Source organism: Eulemur rufifrons, chromosome 17 (genome assembly GCF_041146395.1).
Source record: "Eulemur rufifrons isolate Redbay chromosome 17, OSU_ERuf_1, whole genome shotgun sequence".
Taxonomy (NCBI): domain Eukaryota; kingdom Metazoa; phylum Chordata; class Mammalia; order Primates; family Lemuridae; genus Eulemur; species Eulemur rufifrons.
In genome coordinates this window covers 84,887,983-84,913,073 of record NC_090999.1, presented here as the reverse complement: position 1 = coordinate 84,913,073, position 25,091 = coordinate 84,887,983, and the positions used below count along the sequence as shown (strand labels likewise).

At 34.2% G+C, this 25,091-nt stretch overlaps 1 protein-coding gene across 6 annotated transcripts in view; it reads right to left on the bottom strand.

Moving 5' to 3' along the window:
- Positions 1–730: 730 nt before the first annotated feature.
- Positions 731–25,091, bottom strand: part of DMXL1 (Dmx like 1) — a 153,303-nt gene continuing 128,942 nt past the window's right edge. For 5 of the 6 annotated variants that reach the window (XM_069492836.1, XM_069492835.1, XM_069492832.1 and 2 more), the window contains 7 exons: positions 24,182–24,242; positions 16,822–16,949; positions 12,822–12,914; positions 11,118–11,209; positions 9,994–10,046; positions 4,664–4,881; positions 731–2,861 (listed from right to left, as the gene is read on the bottom strand). In XM_069492836.1, coding sequence (XP_069348937.1) covers positions 2,637–2,861; positions 4,664–4,881; positions 9,994–10,046; positions 11,118–11,209; positions 12,822–12,914; positions 16,822–16,949; positions 24,182–24,242 — 870 coding nt within the window. In that variant the 3' untranslated portion in view covers positions 731–2,636. The remainder of the gene's footprint in view (positions 2,862–4,663; positions 4,882–9,993; positions 10,047–11,117; positions 11,210–12,821; positions 12,915–16,821; positions 16,950–24,181; positions 24,243–25,091) is intronic. The other variant, XR_011235947.1, reaches the window with a different exon arrangement.

Here is a 25,091-nt window from a genome sequence, read left to right as displayed (position 1 = left end):
TTGTGTTTCAGTTGTTGATAACAATGTGAAAAATTTCTGCAACTTTCTTTAAAAGAACTTTTTTTTTTTAAGAAAGGAAGAATTTTGTAGCCACTTGGATGGAACTGCAGGCCATTATTCTAAGTGAAATAATTCAGGAACAGAAAAATACATATGGGGTATAATGTACACTATTCAGATGATGGGTACAAAAGCTCAGACTTCACCACTGAACAATATATGCAGGTAACTGGAACTCAACTTGTGCCCCCCTAATTCTATTAAAATAAATGAAAGGAAAAAAAAATGAAAAAGGAAAGGCAACGGCAAAGACAGAGCAAGAAAGAAGGATGGACATGACTGTCCCATGGTTCTAGTTAAGAAAAATTCTACACTTGAGAAAATAAAACTTGCTGTGTTGTGAATTTTTATAACACAAAGCCACATTCTCAGAAAAAGCACAATTTAAAAAATGTATTTTGATGTATCCACTCCCATTAATGTGGATGATGAAATTTTACACATATGTACATCATTTTATACTTATGTACATATACCAACTATTTTTATTCCCACCTTTCTATTAAGTTAAAAGGATTGAAGAAAAGGAAGAACAAGATTATTTGGAAAGTTATTCAATCCTCCCTACTTTAACCAAATACAAATAAGAAATTCTCCATTTTAAAATGTCATATATTTTAAGTCAATTAAATTGGCACAAATATTACTTAAAACAATAGCATGCCAAAAAAAGGTCTCTGCATGATTGTTTATTTAAAATATTATGACTCTGGATGTAAATACATACGGGCTTACATAATTTATGGTTATCCATATAAACCCTCAATTAAAATGCTTAATTGTTCATCTGTAACGCCTTTTGTTCTAGTAAGCATAACGGTAAATTTTCTATCTCATTGAAATTGTTTAATGTCTTTTGAATCTTGATTTGTGAAGAAATTACTGAAAAATAACTTAACTACATCAAACAATATTGTTTGCGATGCTGTCACAGATTTCTCCATGGCAAAATAGTCACATGGTTATTGCACTCATAGGTACAGGTTATGTGCATATAAACTCTCTACATAATGACAGTGTTTTCACTGCAACTTGCTCAACACATTTAAAATTACTGAAATACAATTTACAAAATCTTTAACAATATACTTTTAAAAGTATCCTGAGGATATTACAAAATTCATTTTACCAGCCCTTCATTTCTATGCTTTGACTCTTTAATTTCCAAGATAGTAGTTGTCCATATTCTATTCCATAAAAATGCTCTGATTTTATAGTTCCTATTAAACAAAATATATTTAAGCTAAAGAGTATATAATTGTCCCACAAACACTTAGTCCCATCTGCCTGCAGTCTTACTGGTTAAAATCAAGTATTTATCAAGTTTTCTATAATTCTGAATCAGAAAAGGTATAGCACAAAACAGACGGAGATAGGATTTAGCACATTTAAGTTAAAAGCATTGTGCATTCTTAATATTTTGGTCATATTTTATAATAAAATAATATATTTTGGCAAAAATAATAAAATATAAGGTTTACTTTATTTACTACTAATGGTACTTCTGGAGGGTATTTTACATTTGTAAATACTATCTATTTAATTTGACTGTTTTCACATTTGTTTCTAAAAACACTGCTATACGGTTTTCAGAACTTTGAGACTAAAAGCACCTAAAAATTAAGATAAATAAAATTTAAGTAAAATGTTTGATGCTCAAAAATCCTTTGACAAAGTCTTACATATGCCAACACAGAATCTTTATTGCCTACTAAGACTTATTTGACTCAACATAATCTTAAAAATAATAATCTTGGAAGTCTTGAAATTTATTTGAAAATTAGGATGGGAATTCAAAAATGAAAAAAAAAACAGTTGCAAAAAAAAGTTGTTATTCTGGTGGCACTAGTTATTATGGCACAAAACATATGAAAAGACTTACAGTTTTCACTTATACATACACAAACTAGTTCAAATAAGATGCATAAGATATGTACATATATACACACACACACACACGCACATACACACACACACACACACACACACACACACAACTTGGGCTCCAGAGGGGAAACTGATAAAAACTACATGAGCCATTTGGCTCATTTATCACTGAAATCCCAATGACAGCTTTAATGAAGATGTTCATTATTTGTTTGATTTTTACCCAAATGTCAATCTATCATTAATTAAGAGGAGAAGAGTTTGAGAGGTGTAAGTCTGCTAAAGGAAGTGAGAGAGTTGAGAATTAAGCGATGAGCATTATGTGCAACTGCCTTTACAAAAAGGGTATTTTTACTGTAAAAGAAATTCATGCAGAGATATCTGCAGAAGAGTTTATCAACAATAAGAAAACAAAACTCTTTTAACACTATGACATACTCAGTATAACATACTATAAATATGTATTATAACAGTATTACCTATACATTCTACTTTAGGCAATGTAATCTAATTCTGAATGACCTTGTTCATTTTTAAGGCATCAGTGCATCAAGGGTAAAGCTCCATAAAATAAATAGAAAAACAAGAAAGCATTAGCTTATTTGTGGCATAGAGGGTGATCACTGTACATTGTATCTGTTGGCCACTTTCATGTAGGTAATAAATTATACATCTTGTTTGTGAAAATGTTACAGCATAAATTTCACATCATTTTTCAACACTTCATTTAAGGGGCTAAACTGATCTGGCAGTATTCTCATTTTCATTGTTCCATCAGCTCCACAAGAGAAAATGTGATTTGCTGGCCCTGTTTCAATTTGCATCACTCCTGTTCCAATATTCCTAAAAATGGACTGACGAGCATGTTCATTGATAAAAGTGTGGAGAAGGCCAAAGGTAGAGAGACTCCAAATCTGAAACATATGAAGAACAAAATGAAAATTAGGGTTGATAATTACCTTAAGAATATAAATGAAATTTTAGGCCTGCCTTCCTGTGCAGATAAGGAATTTTCAAAACAAAGATGGAGAAAAATCTGTGTAGGCCTAGGATTGTTAACACCTAAATTCTGTATAGGGCATTGCAATTTATCAATTGCTTTAATATTATTAAATACTTAAAAATCCATTCAGTAAGACAGTAAGAGAGAAAACTTAGGTACAAGGAGGTTAAGTGTACAATGCTACAGAAATCTGTGATATCACAGGGATTACAATCACGGTTTCCTATCTCTCAGTAGAGGTTCCGCTGTGTAGTAGTACAGTGGGGTAATCCCTTCTCTATAATATTGAATGCTCACCAGAGGATCAGAACAGCTAAAAATACACCTAGAGGCCCTCAGAGCAGGCAAAACTATGTTTTAATTACAAGACACAACCCTTGAAATTTCAGGATATTTAATTTACTAAGATTTTCTATTTTTAGCCCTTATCAAAATAAATGTGTCTGCTTCTAAAGCAAACTATAAGCATCTTCACTAATGTGAAGGACCCAAATGCCTTCAGGACATCCATTTTAACTTTAAAGAAACCAATTTATTTCGTGATTTTATTCAGATCACTAAAAAAACCCCCCAAATAAACCTTTCTCTACGCTAAGAAAATTCATTAATTCATACTCCTCTGGACACAGATTTGTTAAATTATGGCTTCTGAATACATTGCATATTTTCAAATCTCTTTTTACTTGATTAAACAATAAACTTCAGAGTCAGAGTACAAACTAAAGAACTAATCTAAAACTATGACTTATTCTAAACTGAAGGCAATCCAAATCAGAAACTAGTTTCAAACTAAAAGAAAATATTCCATCAGTATATACATTTGATTTCAAGAAAAGCCTTTTTGAAAATCCTACAATTTTAGGTTTTTTTTTTTTTGGGCTTAGAATTATGAAAACAATTTGCCGGTTCTAACAAAGTCCATCTTATTGCACTAAATATGCTTACTAGTGCTTAAATTAATGAATTCTAGGAAACTAAACCCCTCAAGTATAGGGTTGTTGATCATTAAAACAATTTTGGGACTGGTCTAAATTGACTTACCTATTTCCAAATAGGGCCAAAGGACCTTCCGACAAAATCACTAGGTATGTGCTGTAACAATGCAGATTCTCAAGTCTTGGATTTATTAACTGAGTATTTCTCATGTGGGATCCAACAGTTTGAATTTTTAATAAGCTACTTAGTGTTTTCTTAACAAGCTGTTTATTAGCATTTTAAACAACCTCTCTAAGTTTTAAACACAAGGGAGTTTGAAAAAGATTGTTATAGGAAGGCTCATCTGGGTACATTCAGAATTCTTAAATTAAGCACTGAGTGGTTGGGTACTGATGTTACATATGAAAAAATGGGAAATAATGTGGGATAAAGGAAACTGTCAGTACATTTCTCAGCATCTGAAAATTAAATTCGGTAAATTATATAACTCTGAACATGGAGTCAAGACTAAGTCTAATGTCTGAAATATGTTTATATCCATGGAAAATTTAGTTCTTCAACATGAATTAAGCATGTTTAACAATTGAAAAATAGAAAATTTTCAATTTAAATATTCCATCCATCAAAAGATTAAATAGCAATTAGCACTATTGACTAGAAAGAAGTTAATGTTACTATTAAATTTAAATAGACTAGTGTCATCAATATGATTAAAGACTTAAGGTTTCTGATGATTTCTTTTCATTCTGTAGATACTGTGGCATCAACTGTGTTTACCTTTATGTTGCCTTCGGCAGATCCTGTAACAAAGTACTCTTCAGTTGGATCAATAGCAATGGCTTTAACGGGAGAATCATGGCTCTGGAAAAGCTGCCTCTGTTGTCGTTGACGAAGGTCAAATACACATGTAAAACCTTTTCTGCCACCCGATATCAGCAGCTGATGTTTTGGAGCATATGCTAAAACTGTGGCTCCACTATCATGGCAGGTAAAAGCTAAAAGTTAAAAAACAAAACAATCATTTAACAATAAAAGAAAAAGACTTGTGGCTTTTGGCCAAGATCAAATAATAGACCAGACTTGCTCTCCTGCCTGAAACAATTAAAACATCAAATGAAATACAAGAAACAGGGCCGAGCTTGGTGGCTCAAGCCTGTAATCCTAGGACCCTGGGAGGCCGAGGAGGGAGGATTGATCACTTGAGCTCAGGAGTTCAAGAGCAGGCTGAGCAAGGGCAAGACCCTGTCTTTCCTGAAAATAGAAAATATTAGCTGGGTGTGGTGGTGTGCACCTGTAGTCCTAGCTACTCAGGAGGCTGAGGCAAGAGGATCCCGTAAGCCCAGGAGTTTGAATGCGCTATGATGATGCCACTGCATTCTAGCTGGGGTGACAGAGTAACACTCTGTCTCCAAAAAAAAAAAAAAAAAGAAAAAGAAAAAAGAGAAGAGAAGAGAAACAATGGACATCAGGCAAGGAAAAAGAATGATCTCTGAAAGATGGGAAACAAACTGGGTGAGTTATACAGGTGCCCTAGCTTATTGCCTAGAGAGAGTTTTCTGGCCATGCCACAAGGAGGGGAACCCAAGTTGACCTGGGTTCCATACCAGCCACAGTGGAAAACTTCCTGATTCCCACAGCATTGAGTAGAGGATTCAGAGGGTTTGCCTAAGCAGTGGGGCAAAATCATTCCTAGGCCAAATGTTGCTTTGTCCTGTTTAACAAAGGCCCCCCCCAAATCCAAATATTTTCAAGGAATTTAGCTTTGTCCCAGAACAAACCTCAAGAATATTTACAGAATACAAACATAATCAGCACCTAAGAAGGTAAAATTCACAATGCCTGGCCTCTAATAATAAATTACAAGGAATGCAAAGAAGCAGGAAAATAAGGAAAAGAAAAATCTATCAATTGAAACTAACCCAGAAATGACACAGATGATAGAATTAGTAGATAAGAAAATCAAGTCATTCCAACTGTACTTCATACGTTCAAGAAGCTGGGTGAAAGACTGAGCAATTAAGTAGAGATATGAAAGATACAAATCAAAATTTTAGAGATTAAAAACTACAATGCTCGAGATGAAAAATAAACTGGGTGGCAGTAACAGCAGATTAAACATTGAAAAGATTAGTGATTTTGAAGACACAGCAATATCAGTAATATAAAAATACAATTATTATTTTTCTTAAAAAAGTCCAGTCTAACAAATTTCAGGGGAAAAAACTCTGTATACAGCTCAAAGAGAATATGGCATAATGAAGAGTGAAGATGACTGCCTAGGTTTAAATTTTGTCTGGGTTTAAATGTGTACCTTAGGTGAATTATCTACCTAAGTCTCAGTTTCATCATTTGTAAAAGGGGAGACAATAGCACCTACCTAATAGGGTTGTTAGGATTAAGTTAGTTAATATATGCAAACCATGTAAAGTACATGACAAATACTAAGTAGTCAATAAAATTCACCTTCACATGAGCACATGACTCTAAGTAAAACTAATTATAGAGAAGAGATTTTTGAATTTTTCCATTACTTTGAGATGTAACTGTCTCAGAGTAAAATGCATAAACTTTTAGTGTACATCCTGATGAACTGTGACAAATGAATACATCTGTGTAATCATCACTAACAACAAGATATAGAATATTTTTATCATCCTAGAAGGTTCCTTCATGTCCCTTTGTAGTCAAGCCTCCTCACCAACAAAGAAAAGTACATAAATACACCAGTTTCCTGTTGGACATCTCTGTTGTTTCCAGTTTTTGGCTACTATTTAAAACATTCTTGGATACTTCATTTCTCTCATGGATCACGCTTTTGGTCCTCTATCTAAAAATTCATCACCAAACTCAAGAGATCTAGATTTTCTCCAATGTTTCCTTCTAGAAGTTTTATCATTTTGCATTTTACATGTAAATTTAAGATCCATTTCGAGTTAATTTTTTGTGAAAGGTGAGGTCTGTATTTAGGTTCATTTTTTTACTTTTTTTTTTTTTTGAGAGTCTTTCTCTGTTGCCCTGGGTAGAGTACAGTGGCATCATTGTAATCATTGTAGCTTACCACAACCTCAAACTCCTGGGCTCAAGTGATCCTCCTGCCTCAGCCTCTGGAGTAGCTGGGACTATGAGTGCATGCCACGACGCCTGGCTGATTTTTCTATTTTTAGTAGAGACGGGTCTTGCTGTTACTCAGGCTGGTCTCCAACTCCTGAGCTCAAGCAATCCTCCCCGCCTTGGCCTCCTAGAGTGCTAAGGTTATAAGTGTGAACCACCACACCTGGCCTTACAGGTTTTTAGAGATGGGGTCTTGCTTTGTTGCCCAGGCTGGAGTAAGGTGGCATAATCATAGCTGACTACAACCTCAAACTCCTGGGATCAAGTGATCCTCTTGAGTGGCTGAGACTATAGGTACATGTCACCACACCCGGCTAATTTTTCTATTATTTGAAGAGATGCGGTCTTGCTATGTTGCCCACGCTGGTCTTGAAATCCTGGCCTGAAAAGATTCCCCCACCTCAACCTTCCAAAGTGCTAAGATTACAGGCGTGAGCCACCATGACCAGCCTCATTTTTTTTTTTACATGTTGATATTCAATTGTTCTGGCACTATTTGTTGAAAAGAATATCCTCTCTCCACTCTGTGCCTTCATCAAAGATCAGTCTACTATATATGTGTCAGTTTATTACTCTCTCTTCTGTTCCATGATCTATGTGTCCACTCTTAAGCCAGTACCACAATGTCTTGATTACTGTAGCTTTATAGTAAGTCCTGAAATCAGGCAGTGTGAATCCCACAAGTTTGTTTTCTTCAGTATTTCATTGAATATTCTAGGTCCTTTGTCTTTCCATATAAATTTTAAATCAGTTTGCTGATATCTACAGAACATCATACTGGGATTCTGATTGGGATTATGCTGAATCTATAAAGTTAGAAGAAACTGACATCTTAATAATATATTGAGCCTTCTAATCTTTGAACATGAGTATCTTTCCATTTATTTAAATTTTTTTCAATTTCTTTCATCATTTTTATAGTTTTCTATATAGAGATCCTAGACATATTTTGTTAGATTTATGCCTTAGTATTTCATTATTTTGGGCACTATTCAAAATAACTTTTTAAAAAATTTCAAATTGCAATTGTTCATTGTTGGTACATCAGAAAGCAACTAAATTTAGTATATAGCTGTCCCTTGAACATCTCTGGTTTGAAATACATGGGTCCACTTGTACGTGGATTTTTTTTTTTTTTTTTTTTTTTTTTTTTTTTTTTTGAGACAGAGTCTCACTCTGTTGCCCGGGCTAGAGTGCCGTGGCATCAGCCTAGCTCACAGCAACCTCAAACTCCTGGGCTCAAGTGATCCTACTGCCTCAGCCTCCCAAGTAGCTGGGACTACAGGCATGCGCCACCATGCCCGGCTAATTTTTTCTATATATATTTTTAGCTGTCCATATAATTTCTTTCTATTTTTAGTAGAGATGGGGTCTCGCTCTTGCTCAGGCTGGTCTCGAACTCCTGAGCTCAAACGATCCGCCCACCTCGGCCTCCCAGAGTGCTAGGATTACAGGCGTGAGCCACCGCGCCCGGCCTGTACGTGGATTTTTTAAAAATAAATATGTTGGAAAATTTTTTGGAGATTTGCAACAATTTGAAAAAACTTGCAGATGAAACACATAGCCTAGAAATATCAAAAAAATTAAGAAAAAGCTGTGACATGAATGCATAAAATATATGTAGATATTATTTTACCATTTAATATCATAAAAGATACACAAATCTATGATAAAATAAAAAGTTAAAATTTTTCAAAACCCACACACACAAATACAGACCGTACGTACATGGTGCCATTCCCGGTTGAGAGAAATGTAAACAAATGTCAAGATGCAGTATGAAATCATTTCAGGTAGAGTTAACTGCATAAATTAACTGCATACTGTACTACTGTAATAATTCTGTAGCCACCTCCTTTTGCTATTCAGGTGAGCTCAAGTGTTGCAAGTATGTGCTTAAAACGTTCTGTGACACTAATCATCTCCATGTGAGCAGTTTATCTCTCCAGTAAATTGTGTAACACAGTAAAAAGGGATTGTTCAAGGTTTTCAAGTATTTTTCATTGTGTTTAGTGAAATACCATGAACCTTGAATAACACCATGAGACCCATATGAAGTGCCACTAGTGATGCTGAAAGCGCTCCCAAGAAACAAAGAAAAGTCGTGACATTATACAAGAAAAAGTTGAATAGCTTGATATGTACCAGAGACTGAGGTCTGAAGCTGTGGCTGTCTGAATTTCAGATAGACAATTCATCTTGTAAACAGACAGCATAAACTTACAGCATCAATAAGTACAGTATAGTACTGTAAATGTATTTCCTCTTCCTTACAGTTTTCTTAATAACATTTACTTTTCTCTAGCTTATTACTGTAAGAATACAATAATAGAGAATATGTATTGACTGTTTACGTTATTGGTAAAAATTCTAGTCAACAGAGGCTGCAGCAGTTAAGTTTTTGGAGAATCAAAAGTTATATGTGGACTTTTAACTGCATAGGAGTCGGTGTTCCTAACTCCTGCACTGTTCAAGGATCAACTGTATATTGATCTTGTATCCTTGTCACTTTGATATACTTGCACATTAATTCCCAGAGTTTCTTTTGTGCATTCTTTGGGATATTCTACATAGACAATTATGTCATCTGTGAATAAAGACAGTTTTATTTCTTCCCTTACAATATATACACCTTTTATTCCCTTTTCTTGTGTTATTGCATTAGCTAGGATTTCCAGTATAATGATGAATAAGAGTGGTGAGTAGGGACATAATACTGAGTGTTAACTAATATTCACAATGATGACCTGTGGCTATCAGATTCAAAGTAAAGACAAAAGATTTTTATATTATCTGTCCTACTGTCCCTCACCAAGGTATAGTGAAGCACTAATTATGTATATTACATCCTTTTGCTTTCAAATTCTGCCAACATGGACAAAATGAACCTCAGAGGCTAATAAATATATGTCATTAAAAACAAATGCATTTAAAAATCATCTTCTGTTTGTAAATTTCTTAACTTGCAAAGTGTATAAAATGCTTTTAAAACTTACCATGGACTAAACTATTGGTGGGTGCTACAAGAGTATCCCACAAACATATGTTTCTGGAAAAAAAAAAGATTACTTCTTGAGTGATACAATTAACAACAGAACAAAAAACTAAGTAGGTCTCATATAATTACATAACATTTGAATTGAACCTTGCTCTCACAGATTTCTAAATTTATAAAAGCACCAGATACAAGTAACCAACAAATTTACATGTGATAAATTTTATACAAAATTTAAAAACTACTGGCTTACGAAATGAGTAATTTCAGATTAACATGCATTTACAAATAATACTATATGAAGCCTGAATATGGAAACTAGTTTATGTATTCACTGATTCTCTAATCTAACCATTGGACTGACATATACAGATAGCAGGAGACACTGAATTTTCTTTAGCACAAAGAAAACTCATTTCTGCTATATGGTGGCACCAATATATGTAAGAAATTTCCATGGAAGATGGGCCGAAGAATCCATAGTCTTACAATCCTGTTTCTAGTTCAAAGTGAGGTCTTACCGATAAATATAAAAGCTCAGCAACCTTAGTGGGACTTGACATCAGAACTCAGTTGTACGACGGAAGGCAAAAGAGGGGTGAGGGGATGGGGGCAGGAGGAGACACCTTCTGGCAAACTTAGCTTTTCTCTGGAAGCAGGGTAGGAGGGGGCTCTCACCAGCTATTGTACAACTAACAAGTCTTTCTGAGTTTCTTGTTTACTTGTTGTGAAACAGTAATAATGTCTATTCAGTAGGGCCACAGTGGGGATTAACTGAATTAACTAAATAACATGGCCAATAACTAATAGTTTTTTTTGCCTCAAACTTTCTTAACACATGGGGAATAATATAGATATATGTTTATTCCACTAACAACCAAATCCTTTTCTTCTACACTGTTTTAACATTAGAATATTAAAAATACAGAAAAAGTGGCTTTTGTTTTTTAATGGCATCAGAACTTTCCTAGCTTTACAATTAGGACACTAAAAATGCTCCAGGTAAAAAACAAGTATTTTACCTAATGGCATAATTAATAAAAACATTGAGACAAAAGTAGATAAAGCAATAAAAAAAGTTCAGGTGTACACACACATATTTCAATTTCAGCTATCATCTCTTACCTATTGTCAGTTGAAAGACCAGCAGTGGCTATCAAAGAGGAGGAACTAACGAAGACAAAATCATTTGCTGTTTTGTTATGACACTGCCAAGTCTGGAATGGTTATAAACAATTAATGTTATTGCTCTCACTAAAAATTTCATAACCAGGTAGATGTATTATTCAAAAAGTAATCATATTGTTCATGGCTGTTTAAAATTGTTTGTGTCTTTTTTCCCTCTGAACTTTTAGAAAACTTGTAACAAAAGTAACACAGAGAACTTTCCTATAACCTTTATCTAGATTCAGCAGTTTTTAACAATTTACCACATTTGTTTTGTTTCTCCTTCTCTTTCATAGATGTACACACACACACACACACACACACACGCACACACACTTTTCCTGAACCATTTAAGTAGGCTGCATGTATCATGAACCTTTACAAAGCCCTTTGCTTTTGTCCACCCAAAAGTTCCATGGGAAAAATAAAGTGGATAAACTTCAAAATTTTCCCTTTGGATATTCAGTGAAAATTTTTGTCTTAGGAGAAAATAGAAACCAGGATTTTAGGTTATCATAGACTTAATTATCTTTGTTAAGCAATTGGCATCACGTATTTTTATACATATTTAAACTTTTACATAATTATTCAAATACATGGAAAAATTACTAATAGCCACCAAAATTAGAAACTTTACAGTATTTCTCAATATTCCATCAAATAATAAACTTAAGAAACTATGAAAGGTTTAGTCAATTAGAAAAGCTTCTATTTGTTTAGATATTTCTCCTTAGTAAAAAATGAATTCAAGTATGCCAAAATGACCAAAGTTTTTTCCTTTGAGCCCCCTTCCCATGCCCCTGGAACACCAGTGGAGCTGGGCTGGAAGATGTGTCCTTAAAACAAACAAAATCTACATTTATCTCTAAAAGACAGTTATGTAATTTATCTCAAAAAGGAGTCCTTTAGGGAAAATAAACTTGCACATCTAAATCTGTTGGCTTAATGTAAATATCAGAAAAAGTTAATATTCTTTCAAGGTACCCTCACAGACCCTCCTATGCTTGCTTGCTTGCTTTTACTTAGATCAGTACTGTAGTCTAGCATTTAACCTCAGGCAAATTACCAGAATCTTAACCTATATTCTAAATTTACTCCTGATAGGTATTGCTTAGTCTTATACAGGACTTCACGGAAGAATATATTAAATATAAATTCAGTATCTATGAAACCATAGAAGGTTAAGCCTGTGTAGTCCTGAATAGAGATGTGTCAATATTCTGCTAAAAAAAGGGATGAATGAGAAAATAACAGTACCAGCTATAGGATGTCCTTTCTACTTAGCTCGTTCATAAGTGATAACTACAGAAAAAGAACCAGATGCACTGGTCTGTTAATCATTCTATTTAGGGTGTAATATCCTGCTTAGGGAGGTTAGAAAAGGGCTCTAGTAATCCACAGGTTGTATAGGTCTCTGGAGGTACCATATTGGTTCTACACATGTTAGCCTTCCAAATTACCAGATATTAATAGTAAGGGATTTTTAAGCTTCACAGTGTAATTTTCACATAATACAAGAACAGGAACTTATAGTAAAGTGATTGAGTACATAGTACTAGATTTTATTTACTGGCTTTAATACTTCTTGCCTCAAATATATATACTTGGCTTCTTTAAAATAAAAATTCAAATTTTATAGAAAGGTAGGAATTCTTGGCTTACCAGGTATGGCTTAGGCATGCTTCCAGTAACTGGACAACATTTCCAGTTTGTTTGATACAAACTTAAATATCCATCAGCATCAACTATTCCAAACTTAGAGAAAAAAAATATTTAAAAGTATTTAATATAAATGTAAAAGCACATATTATCCTTACCCTCATGGTAACACCCATATTTTGACTCTTAAACATTTGATTGATATACTGACTTTTCACTTCACCTATGCATGGATCTAGTTCAGATAAACATTTAGGCAGCACTTAAAAAAATTCCAGGGTGGACAAAAAGGGAACAAATATCAGATACCCATTTTATTATACTAATCAACAGCACAGTCTATATATTTTCTATAAATACTCAAAATATAGGATACTGGATTAACACATTAAGCTATATGATAAAGCTTTATCATATATAAGATAGAAAACTTCGTTCATTTTGAAAAAGACAAAATAAGGACTTTCAAATACACTAAGGAAAACATACAAACAAGAGTAGAATGCAAAATAGTAAAAGAATTCCACAATGGGAACTCAGGGCATTTTTGACTGGGAAGACATCCTATTAATATAATAAGGGAATATGTAATACAGATCTTGAAGGATGAGTAAAATCGCTAAATTTTTTTCTTGAGATTATAAAAATAATGCATGCCTATATAAAGTATATAACATACAACAAATGCCTGCTTTGGACTCCTGCCTTCCCTCTGCTCTAGATCTAACAACTATTAACAATTTGATGTGTTTTCCTCTCTGATTTGTGTCTATGAATATTCAAACATAGAACATTTTTTAAGAAAAGTAGGATCATAATATACTGTTCTATAATTACATTTTTTCTTTATTATAACCATCTTTCCATGGCAATACATGGAAAGATGTATATATCTAGCTCATTCTTGAACTTTGTAGTATTACACTATATAGGTGTATTATAATTTAAAACTCTCCCCTTTAGACAGTTTTCAATTTTCCTATTATAAAAAGTACTGCTTTGAGCATTCTTATACTTTTGCATAACTATGTAGGATAGATAGCTCGAAATGGGAAAGCTTTGTCAAAGCGCATCCTCTAAAACTGATAGTTGACACTAAAAGTAAATCCTACGTAGCAATGTGAATTTACAAGCACTTTTTTCTTACACTTTAGTCAACATCGAATGTCATTAAAATTTTAAATATTTGTCAATTTTATACAGGAAAAAAATCTCATTTTAATTTGCATTTCTTGAATTATTAATGATGGTCCTTGACCACGTATAGTTTTTGGGTAAACTGTTCGTATCCTTTGCCTACTTCTCCCTTAAGTTGTCTTTTAAAGAATTTGATCAATATGGTTAATATTAGGCATATTAACCTATTATTTTTATATTTGTTATAGATATTCTTCAATATTTCTTGAGTTATTTTCATAATCAGACAATTTCTTAATTTGTGCTTCTCAATCACAAACTTGATTTTCAACAATTTCCATTGTGCTATTCAGCTTTTCTAATGAGCAGTTCTCCCATTGATCACAACTTTGGGGAATCATGTTTTTAATTTCCGAGAACTGTTTCCTATTCTACTGTCCTTGTTTCATGCTAGTCTGATTTTTATTTATTTATTTATTTTTTTGAGACAGAGTCTCACTGTGTTGCCCAGGCTAGAGTGCCGTGGCATCAGCCTAGCTCATAGCAACCTCAAACTCCTGGGCTCAAGCAATCCTCCTGCCTCAGCCTTCTGAGTAGCTGGGACTATAGGCATGCGCCACCATGGCCGGCTAATTTTTTCTGTATATATTTTTAGTTGTCCATATAATTTCTTTCTATTTTTAGTAGAGACGGGGTCTTGCTCTTGCTCAGGCTGGTGATTTTGTTTTATAAATATATTCCTGAATGTCTGAGGAATTGCTCCTCACACATCATTTATTTTCTTTAATGCCCTTTTTCAGGCTCTTAGTTTTTCTGTAATGTTCACTGACTTTTGGCAGTCCATTGCTATTTATAATTAACAAATTCATCAGAATTATTGTGATACAGAGTGGGTCATCTTTTCCATTTACCTCAGTAGGCTTCCCTACTAGAGGAGATAGCATGCTTAGGTGTTGTGCTATTAGGCTCCATCATGGCTAAAGTGAATGAATAGTAAGTAGGCTGCCTGTCAAAGATACTTGGGCAGGCAATGAATAGTTAGTCTGCCTTAAAATAGCCTATGTGGAAGGCTATAGTGAGCGTTAAAGCTGAAAAATAAATCGGATTATAGAAGTTCTTAAATACCATGCTAAAGAATTTGACATTGGGAGCCTTGAAGAATTCTTTAAAAAAACAATAATATGATCTTACTCATATTGTAGTCATGTAACTATGTTGTCTGTTATATAACTTTGTTGGTAAGATACATTAGAGAGATAAAGGTTGAGGTGTAGAGAGTGATTAGGAGCAATATAACATTGATAACTGAAGTGGAAGTATGACCACATAAAGGACACTGATAGGGAACACAACTGAGGGTACAGCAGAACTGTAAAGACTTCAGCATCATGGCCAGGCGTGGTGGCTCACGCCTGTAATCCTAGCACTCTGGGAGGTCGAGGCGGGAGGATCACTTGAGGTCAGGAGTTCAAGACCAGCCTGAGCAAGAGCGAGACCCTGTCTCTACTAAAAATAGAAAGAAATTATATGGACAGCTAAAAATATATATAGAAAAAATTAGCCGGGCATAGTGGCGCATGCCTGTAGTCCCAGCCATTCGGGAGGCTGAGGCAGTAGGATCGCTTGAGCCCAGGAGTTTGAGGTTGCTGTGACCTAGGCTGATGCCACGGCACTCTAGCCTGGGCAACAGAGCGAGACTCTGTCTCAAAATAAATAAATAAATAAATACATAAATAAATAAATAAATAGTAAAAAAAAAAAAAAAAGGACTTCAGCATCAAATCCCCTTGATTTCCCATTAAGGAGAAAAGAATGTTGCTAACTGGCATTAGGAAATAAGCTCTCAAAATTTTGTTTCATAACTACATGAAAGAACATTGACTTTTGTGAAATGAAAATAGAGCCATGTAACAAACATGGTAGACAAAAAAGCTGTAGCACAAAATGACACAAGTATGTGAGGAGAGTTGAAAGCTAAAAGGAAAGAAAAGGCAGGATGTACCATCAGCTAGGGTCTGTGGGAATAATTTTTGGTGAAGCATGGCCCTGAAGACAAACAGCAGGCTGATTTACCCTGTAATTGTTGTTTAAAGGACCAGTAAGATACTGGGGGCAGAGAGAGGCAGTGTGAGGAAAGTAGGATTATGGGAACTGAAGACAGTAAGGGATATTCTATAGAGCAGGGTTGGCAAATGTTTTCTTAAATGGCCATATAATAAATATGTTTAGGTTTGCCAGCTGTAAGATCTTTGTCCTTCCTGAACTCAGCCATTATAGTGGGAAATAGCCAAAGAAAACAAATAATGAATGGGGTAACTGTGGTTCAATAAAACTTCATTTACAAAACAGGTGGCTAGGCCATAGTTTGCTGATGCCTTGTTTTAGGCAGTGCCTCTCAAAACTTTAATGTGTGTACAAATCACAACAGTATCTGGTTAAAATGGAGACGCTAAACAAGTCGATAAGGAGAGGGGTCAATAGTACATGCACTTCTAACAAGTTCCCAGATGTTACTTGCTGCTTGGTACTGGATCATACTTTGAATAGGTTTCAAGGGATAAAGAAAGTAGGAACATTTATTAATCAAAAATGTGTAATTAAGGTAAACATATAATCATTTGGTTCTTAAGAATCATTTAAATGAATTTTTATATATATATATATATATATATATCTCTATCACACACACTTCCAGGAAGAACCAAATGAATTTAAGTGATCTTTGAGAGGAATTAAAAAAAAATTCATAAATATTAATACTATACTACTAGCTCACTTATTTGTTCCTTCGGAAACCCAAACTAGAGATATTTATGAACCTCCAACACAATCAACCCTTTTTACCATTTACATTTTTACATACTACCTTATTTCCCTGATAGTTAAATCTCATTCTTGTAACTCTTGAATTGCCGCCAGATCGAAAACAGGTTATTTGTTGAGAATGGCCCCATTCAAACATTCTGACACTTCCATCTTGAGCTCCTGTCAGATCTGCATTATAAGAGAGTAAAAATTGCAAATTTATTTCAAGAATCTTTGGGAAAACTTATTTCTTAATTCAATATGGAAATCTTTATGGAAGAAATACCCAAGAAATGAATCATAGTCAATTTATATGAATTTACCTCTGCATGAAATTTCATTTGAATACCATTTATCATAAAAAGTGTATCATAAAAACGATGTACTTTTCATTTGACTGAACACATCCTCCAACAAAACAACAGAAATATTCAAACCATATCTCTATAAATTGTGTGTCCCTTTAAAATTATCTCAAAAAAAATTTTTTTTTGAGACAAGGTCTTGTTCTGTTGCCTGAGCTAGAGTACAGTGGTGTCATCACAGCTCATTGCATCCTCAAAGTCCTGGGCTCAAGCAGTCCTTCTGTCGCAGCTTCCTGAATAGCTGGGACTACACATGTGTACCACCACACGTGGCTAATTTTTCTATTAATATTTTTTGTTGAAATAGGGTCTCACTCTTGCTCAGGCTGGTTTCGAACTCCTGACATCAAGCAATGCTCCCCCCACCTTGTCTCCTGAAGTGCTAGGATTACAGGCGTGAGCCACTGTGCTCGGCCTCAATGATGTTTTAATTGCCTTTAATAAATAATTTTTAAGATAATTACTCACTACGAAAAATTCTTGGGATTGTTAAAAGAACCAATCCTTATCAGTCATATTATTAATGTTTATCAGCACCATGCTCTAACCAACTGAGCTAACCAGCCACACTAATGTTTAAATTTATACATGTTTCTCTGAAAAAAACCATATTATGGAAGGTTCTGAATGCCATGCTGAAGAAAAAAAAATCATTTCTAAAATTTAAATAATCTATTTCATTGAGGAATATGAACAATCTAAACAATTACTAATTCTTCACTTTATCATTTACTACTTGTGTTATACTAGAAAACTTATCTAATCTCTCTGACACTATTTCCTTCCTGTAAACGGGACTAATAACATATAAGTCACTGGACAGTTGTGAGAAGTAAATGAAATCATATATATAAAGCACTCAGAAATAAACCTAATATATAACACTCAATTTATATTAAGTATAATTATCAATATTAATGTGGTATGGGGGTAGTTAAACATTATATTAATGTATATAAAACATCTAGCACATTACTAATCACATATTCATCAAGTTTCCCTCATTCCTTCCCAAGTATTTAAAATAAATGAACTTCAATTGCTTTGAGATGTTTCACCATTGGGCGGGGGCAAGAGGGTGAGTATAATTTGTTGAGGCTGGGGATGTTGACTCTTCCCTTTTTCCCCCAATGCACTTGCTTAGCTTAATCAGAAAAATTAAACTGCATTTTAAAAACCACTCAGATTTTTCTATTATTTATGGTGTTAAAAAGAAATTGAGAGCCAGGCATGGTGGCATGTGCCTGTAGTCCCAGCTACTTAGGAGGCTGAGGCAGGAGGATAGCTTGAGCCCATTAATTCAAGGCTGTACTGTGCCATGATTGCATCTGTGAATAATCACTGCACCCCAGACTAGGTCACATAGTGAGACCCTGTCTCTAAAAGAAAAAAAAAAAAAGAAAGAAAAAAAAAAAAGGAAAAATTAATTGGGAGGCCTTTAGGCTGAGATGGCTCCAGGGCCTTGGAGTTGAAACCCAATTCAATGTAAATCGTAAAAGGAAACTTAAGCTCAACCAATCAAAAACCACCAACAAATTTCTAATTAGAGACTTATCAATCAGAAACTGCCAACCAACCTCTAACTAAGGGTTTTCCATTTAACCAATCAAAGTTTTGTCTTGCTTCCTCAAACACCTTATGAAAGTTTTCCCCTCACCTTGGTGAAACCCTGACTGCTTGTTGTTTAGTATTGCCTGATCCATGAATTTGAGGTGAATGTTCAAATAAACTCTTTAAAATTTTAATGTGCCCAGGCTTCTCTCAACAGTTCTAGTTTCAGAAGAGGGACCCAAAGAAGGCTCCCTGATTATGACACCCAGGAGCAATGAGTAACAAGGCAGAGTACCCTTCGCTGAGCCCTTGTGCTCACTGCTTTTCCGTGTGCATTTGGAGGTCACCACTGGATCTGAGTTCTGCAACTTTGAGTATTTTTCATCCATATTAGGTCTGGAAGTCAGATTGGGTACAGCATAGACAGGAAGCCTAATGTAGATAAAGTTTTGAGAAGACAGGAAATCATGGGTTCATCCGAATTTAATGAGTCTAGAATTCCTCCATCTGGAAGAAACTCCAGCTAATTTTATGTATAAACATTATGGACCTAGAACCCAAGCCTTCCTAGAAAAATGGGTAAACCTTACCAAAGACAATTTAGAATTACGGTAGCCACAATGAGGAAGTTTTTAACTTAGACAAAATTGCCCAACTATAGGGCATACTGGAAAGGAAGGAATCCCCTAATGCCTCAGAAATAATGGGATGCATTTTTTGACTGGTATGCAGAGGCTACTAAAAGATTAAATAAATCAGAAATTGCCTCTCTAAAGACTCCTTACGAAAAGGCAAATGAAAAATCTTACTTCACAAATACTAGTAAAAAGTTTTCACAATCTGGTGGATAATCTTGTTCTATTGGCCAAAAACACATTTGAATCCAGACTGTCTTTCATAAACTAGTGAGTTTGACATTATTGTACCTGGCACATGTCAAAAATTTTAGAATGAAAGCTATAGGATCTGCTTCTGTCTATATGTTTATGTATGTCTGTATATGTTATGTATGTGTAATATTTTTTATCTCCAGATGGTACTGCCCAAATTAATTTGTAAAGGAGCTCTAAATAATTGACTTAAAGAACTAAACCACTTAATTGGTACTTATATAAATTAAGCACTTAATTACCAATAAATGGCACGCGCGCGCGCGCACACACACACACACACATATATATATAAATTAAGTATTCTTTAAACTTTTATAATAGAAAGATAGAAACTGACCCAAGTATTTTTCAAGTTCACATGATCTGGGATAATCTTTGGTAGATAAAAGCTAATTTACATTTGTTGGTTTAACTAAAGCAGATACATCTTTAGAATTGTGAGCATTATATATATATGATACATATCTTTTATTTCACTTGGTTTTACTAGTCAAATAAGCTCACATTATCTGTTACAAAATTTGTCAGCAAAAAATAAAAAAATAAAAACTATCTTGATGATGGGTAGTCTTTTTTGGTGTTATGTCTACTTAAAAGTAGTTTCCCAAATCTCTTTGGCAATCATACTCTTAAAGTTTCACTAAGTTAAATTAAACAATGTATATTCATTGAACATCTAGATCATTTCCAAATAAGGTAAAATACCGAAACATTAATTGTTAAACATAAGCTTATCTAACTTTTGGCTCTTATGACAAAAGAACTAAAGCTATTTGGGTCTGTTAGTAAATATGTCCTATGCCACATTGAAAAACTGTACTATGAGAAAGAATATGATTCTGTAAATTATGAAAAAGTATATTTATAGAATTACCAGTCTATAGAATGCTGGTGTGACAATGTATAATTGCTTATTTCCTAGTTTTCACTAGAAATCAAAGTTACTAAAAAAGTCAGTAATTCTAATCAATATTTAAAGCTACTAAAAATAATAAGAGAAACAATTCTGTATGCGAGCATGTATACATGCTTTTGGTAAATGAAGGTATGAGGTATGAAGGCTATGTTTTCTGTTATGGGAAAAAGAGTAATTTTTGTCCTAAAGTAGAGCTGTTCCACATTAGGAAAGAGGAAGAGTATAGGACAAAATATAAATGGATATAAGAAAGTTGTAGAAGGTTTATGGAAAAGGAATTTAGAAAGGAATTTGAGGTATGGTCAAGCTGGCTAATATTTGAATGGATTTATATATGTTATTAAAACAATGATGAATCTTAATATCAAAAGTACATTGGTACAAAGTTTTTCCTGGAATATTGGTTTTCTCTTAGTAAGAAATTATGAAAGGTTTTTCTTTACCTTTTAAGTAATCCCACTAGGAAACCAAGATTTTGTGTTTTATCAAACAATAATTTCCTGTGCTTCACTCTGTCTTTAATTAGCTCTTTGAATATTTAAGAAAACTGCACTTCTGAATATTAAAAAAGCTAAGGTTTTTTTCTACAGCAATGTAACTTTCTGTATTTGCCTTTGAAGTCTTTTAATTATCACTCTGGCCAAATGAATAAGTGTTGTTCCAGTGACCTGTGATACTATTTTAATCAAGTGTTTTAAACCATTTGATATTTTTGACAAATTTCCCAAAATCAAATTCTAAATTAAGTCTTTTTCACCTCAAACTAACTTTGGAAGTTTCCAGAGGACCCTGGGAATACTGCAAAATAATTTATTTTCTAGCCTTCTCTTAAAAGAGATATAAACTAATTAGGCTTGCCTGGTATGTTACATTGCATGGGAAACACTGTCAAATAAAGGTGATGTCTAACCTTCTTAAATTAGATTTGTATGGGGATACGTAATTGATATAAGTATTCAAGAAACTGTATATAATTCCTAAAAATCTGGTATGTTCTCCTAGAATGTTATTAGTCATACTTTAATTATTTTAAAATATTCTATGCCATGGAAACAATCAAATTTCCTTGTCAATTGCATCATTAAAAGTCTAATTTAGGCCAGAAATGGTGGCTCACACCTGTAATCCTAGCACTTTGGGAGGCCAAGGCCGTAGGATTTCTTGAGCTCAGGAGTTTGAGCAGAAGAGAGACCCCGTCTCTACAAGAATAGAAAATCTAGCCAGGTGTGGTGGCACATGCCTATAGTACCAGCTACTTGGGAGGCTGAGGCAAGAGGATCACTTTGGCCTGGGAGTTTGAGGTTGCAGTGAGCTATGATGATGCCACTGCACTCTACCCAGGTGACAAAGTGAGACCTTGTATCAAAAAAAATAAATAAATAAATAAATAAAAAATAAAAGGGTCCAATCTGAAATTTGTTTCATCAAAGTACTTTGAGAAAGCCTATATGGGCTGGGTGCTGTAGCCTCGGTAGCTCATGCTTGTAGTTCCGGCACTCTGGGAGGCTGAGGCAGGAGGATGAGACCAACCTGGGGAGACCCCACCCCGTCTCTACAAATAATAAAAGAATAACCAAGGCATGGTAGCATGCACCTGTAGTCTGAGCTACCCTGGAGGCTGAGGCAGGAGGATCACTTGAGCCCAGGAATTTGAGGTTTTAGTGAGTTATGATTGTGCCATTGCACTCTAGCCTGGATGAATGAGTGAGACCCTAACTCAGGGAAAAAAAAAAAAAAAAAGCCTATATATGATCAATCACTATTCTTGCTGATCTTATGTAAATAATTAGACCAAGTTTAATGACACTAGATCTATTCTGAAAATGAATTAGTGTTATTACAATTATCTTTGGTAGAAATGGGAGTAGCTGTAGAGCGATGAATTGTGGTCTCATCACTTTTACTCATCTAGACTTATGCAGAACCTACCACAATATGATTTCAAAAAATATTTATTGAAAAGGGAAAACATATTTAAAAGGAAAAAGAATGACCCAGTGTGGTATAAAATATATGTATTTGATCTTTGTCCCCAATCCTGGCATAGGGGTCCTAAAATCCTTGGTATTTCCTGATTGATAGGAATGGTTTTTGTTATTCACAAAGAGCACCTGAGTTTACCCTAATGAGGTGACTTACAGTGAGTCCCTTAGATAGTCTAGAGCTGAGGTCCTGTGGTCCTCATGCCCCAGTCCAGCCTTCCCCATCCCACCCCCCAAACTGAAAACTGTTTTCTATGAAACTTAAGAACCAGGCCTCACTGCAGAAGGTGAGCAGCAGGCAGTGAGAGAAGCTTCATCTGTGTTTAAAGCCGCTCAGCACTGCTCACATCACTGTCTGAGCTCCGCCTTCCCCACTCTTTTATATTATTTTATACCCGTAGAATAATTAACAGAAGTCATTCTCTTCATTTTAAATATATGGTTCTCTTGAGCCTTTTTTTGGACAAAGTATACAATTTTGATAATAGATGCTTATAGCACTTATCATAATTAAGCAGAAAAGAACAATGATTTTGTCAATTGTATTTTATCAGAATATCTCCCATGAGAAAAGGTTGTAAATTTTTTATAAGTTATTAAATTGGGGGTGGGACATGAATATGCTTAATTAACATGTACTATTCTTGTTACTATATGGTAGGACAACTTGACAAAGGGCACAACTTAAAAATCATTTAAAAAAAACCTGGAATATTCACATACCAATATGAGTACTGATTCCGACCCACCAGAATCAACACCTCCAATAATGTCCTATTAATTAAGTTCTTAGATAAAAGAAAAGAACTTTGGAGATTTCGAGGAAAATTAACTGAAAACAAACATATTCTGCCTTAGAATATAGGAACATAGTAGGCCGGGTGCGGTGGCTCACACCTGTAATCCTAGCACTCTGGGAGGCCCAGGCGGGTGGATTGTTTGAGCTCAGGAGTTCAAGACCAGCCTGAGCAAGAGCAAGACCCCGTTTCCACTAAAAAAAAATATAGAAAGAAATTAGCTGGACAACTAAAAATATATATATAAAAAAAAATTAGCCGGGCATGGTGGCACATGCCTGTAGTCCCAGCTACTCGGGAGGCTGAGGAAGGAGGATTGCTTGAGCCAAGGAGTTTGAGGTTGCTGTGAGCTAGGCCAATGCCACGGCACTCTAGCCCAGGCAACAGAGTGAGACTCTGACCCCCCGCAAAAAAAAAAACAAAAAAACCAAAAAAACATACTAATAACTACTGTCTAGGCTTCTATGCTAACGAAATGTATGTCACAATAGGCAAAGTGCGAAAAATTAATGAAACACAAACTGATTATGGTTAGGCAGTAAATGACCAAGGTAAGGACCTGGTCTATGTAATAAAAGTTGGTAGTGATCCTATTATTAAAATAATAATTATCCACTACAATTTAGCATTGTCTAAGAAATCCAGAAGTGTTTAAAGATAAAATGTGCTGAGAAATATGCAGTCAAAAGGCCAAAAAATTTACTGCATTAAAGTAGCCTTCTCTATTAAGGGGAATTTCTTTTTCTATTTTTAACCAATTTTGAAATGAAGATTTTATTTACTAGCAAATATTCTCTACAAAAAAAGTTGAGTAAATAATGTCTTTCAATTGAAAACGTTCCCCTGTTTCTTATAATAAAAATTACCAAAAATAGAATATAATAAGAAAGAATAATCACTAATTATAATCAACTTACAGTAAGGAAGAGTTGGATGAGAAGTCATTCTTCTAACATTATTAATGGCTTTCTTAATCATCTGGTAAAAAAAGAAAATTTGTTTTATAATCACAATAAAAAGTAGGATTAAAAATTTAAATTGTGACAGGAAATTCAGACATTTATTTAGTTTTATGTGATTTCATAACTACCATTATGGGTAATAAAAATATAATACACATGACAACAGAAATTTAATAGTGCAGCTTTTATATTTAAGTGTGCATATGTTTTCTGCATTACTGACTAAGATATAAGAACAAATTCCCCTCAAGAATTTAGTCTTTCCTTTCTTGCCAATTCTTTTCTGATCCCATTAAATTTATTGTAATAATCCTGAATAGTATAAGGTTAAAAGGACACAAGCATGTGAAAATAAAGGAGAAAACAAACAAAAAATTGAATATATTTTTAATTGATAGTTTGGAACTATTTATTTGCTTGTTTTTAAGTCATACTTTGAATAATTTAACTAGTCTGTCCAATAAGAGTAAAACAAATACACAAAATTAAGGGGAAATTTAAATTTATAGAATATTTCCTATTTATACTGCACCATACAGTTACATGTTATCCTAAGTTTGTATATCAGCCTCAGGTAAATTTTGTTGTTATACTTTTGGATTTTAAATTGTTCACTTAGCCTAACTTGTAGAGAAAGTGGGCAGTTGGTAGGAAGGAAAGAGACTAGGCCATAGCACTAGTGAGGGACAGAAAAACGTAAACATACATATGGATGCAGCGTCTCCAAAATGGCAGAAGCTGGTCTTAACAAGTATTCTTTTAGTCATTAGTATTTATCATTTGGAAAAATGATAGCTTGTTATCCACCGTGATTTGATTTTTGTGAGAGGTGAAAGCTGTGGGTCCTGTTTCAGTCTTCTACAAG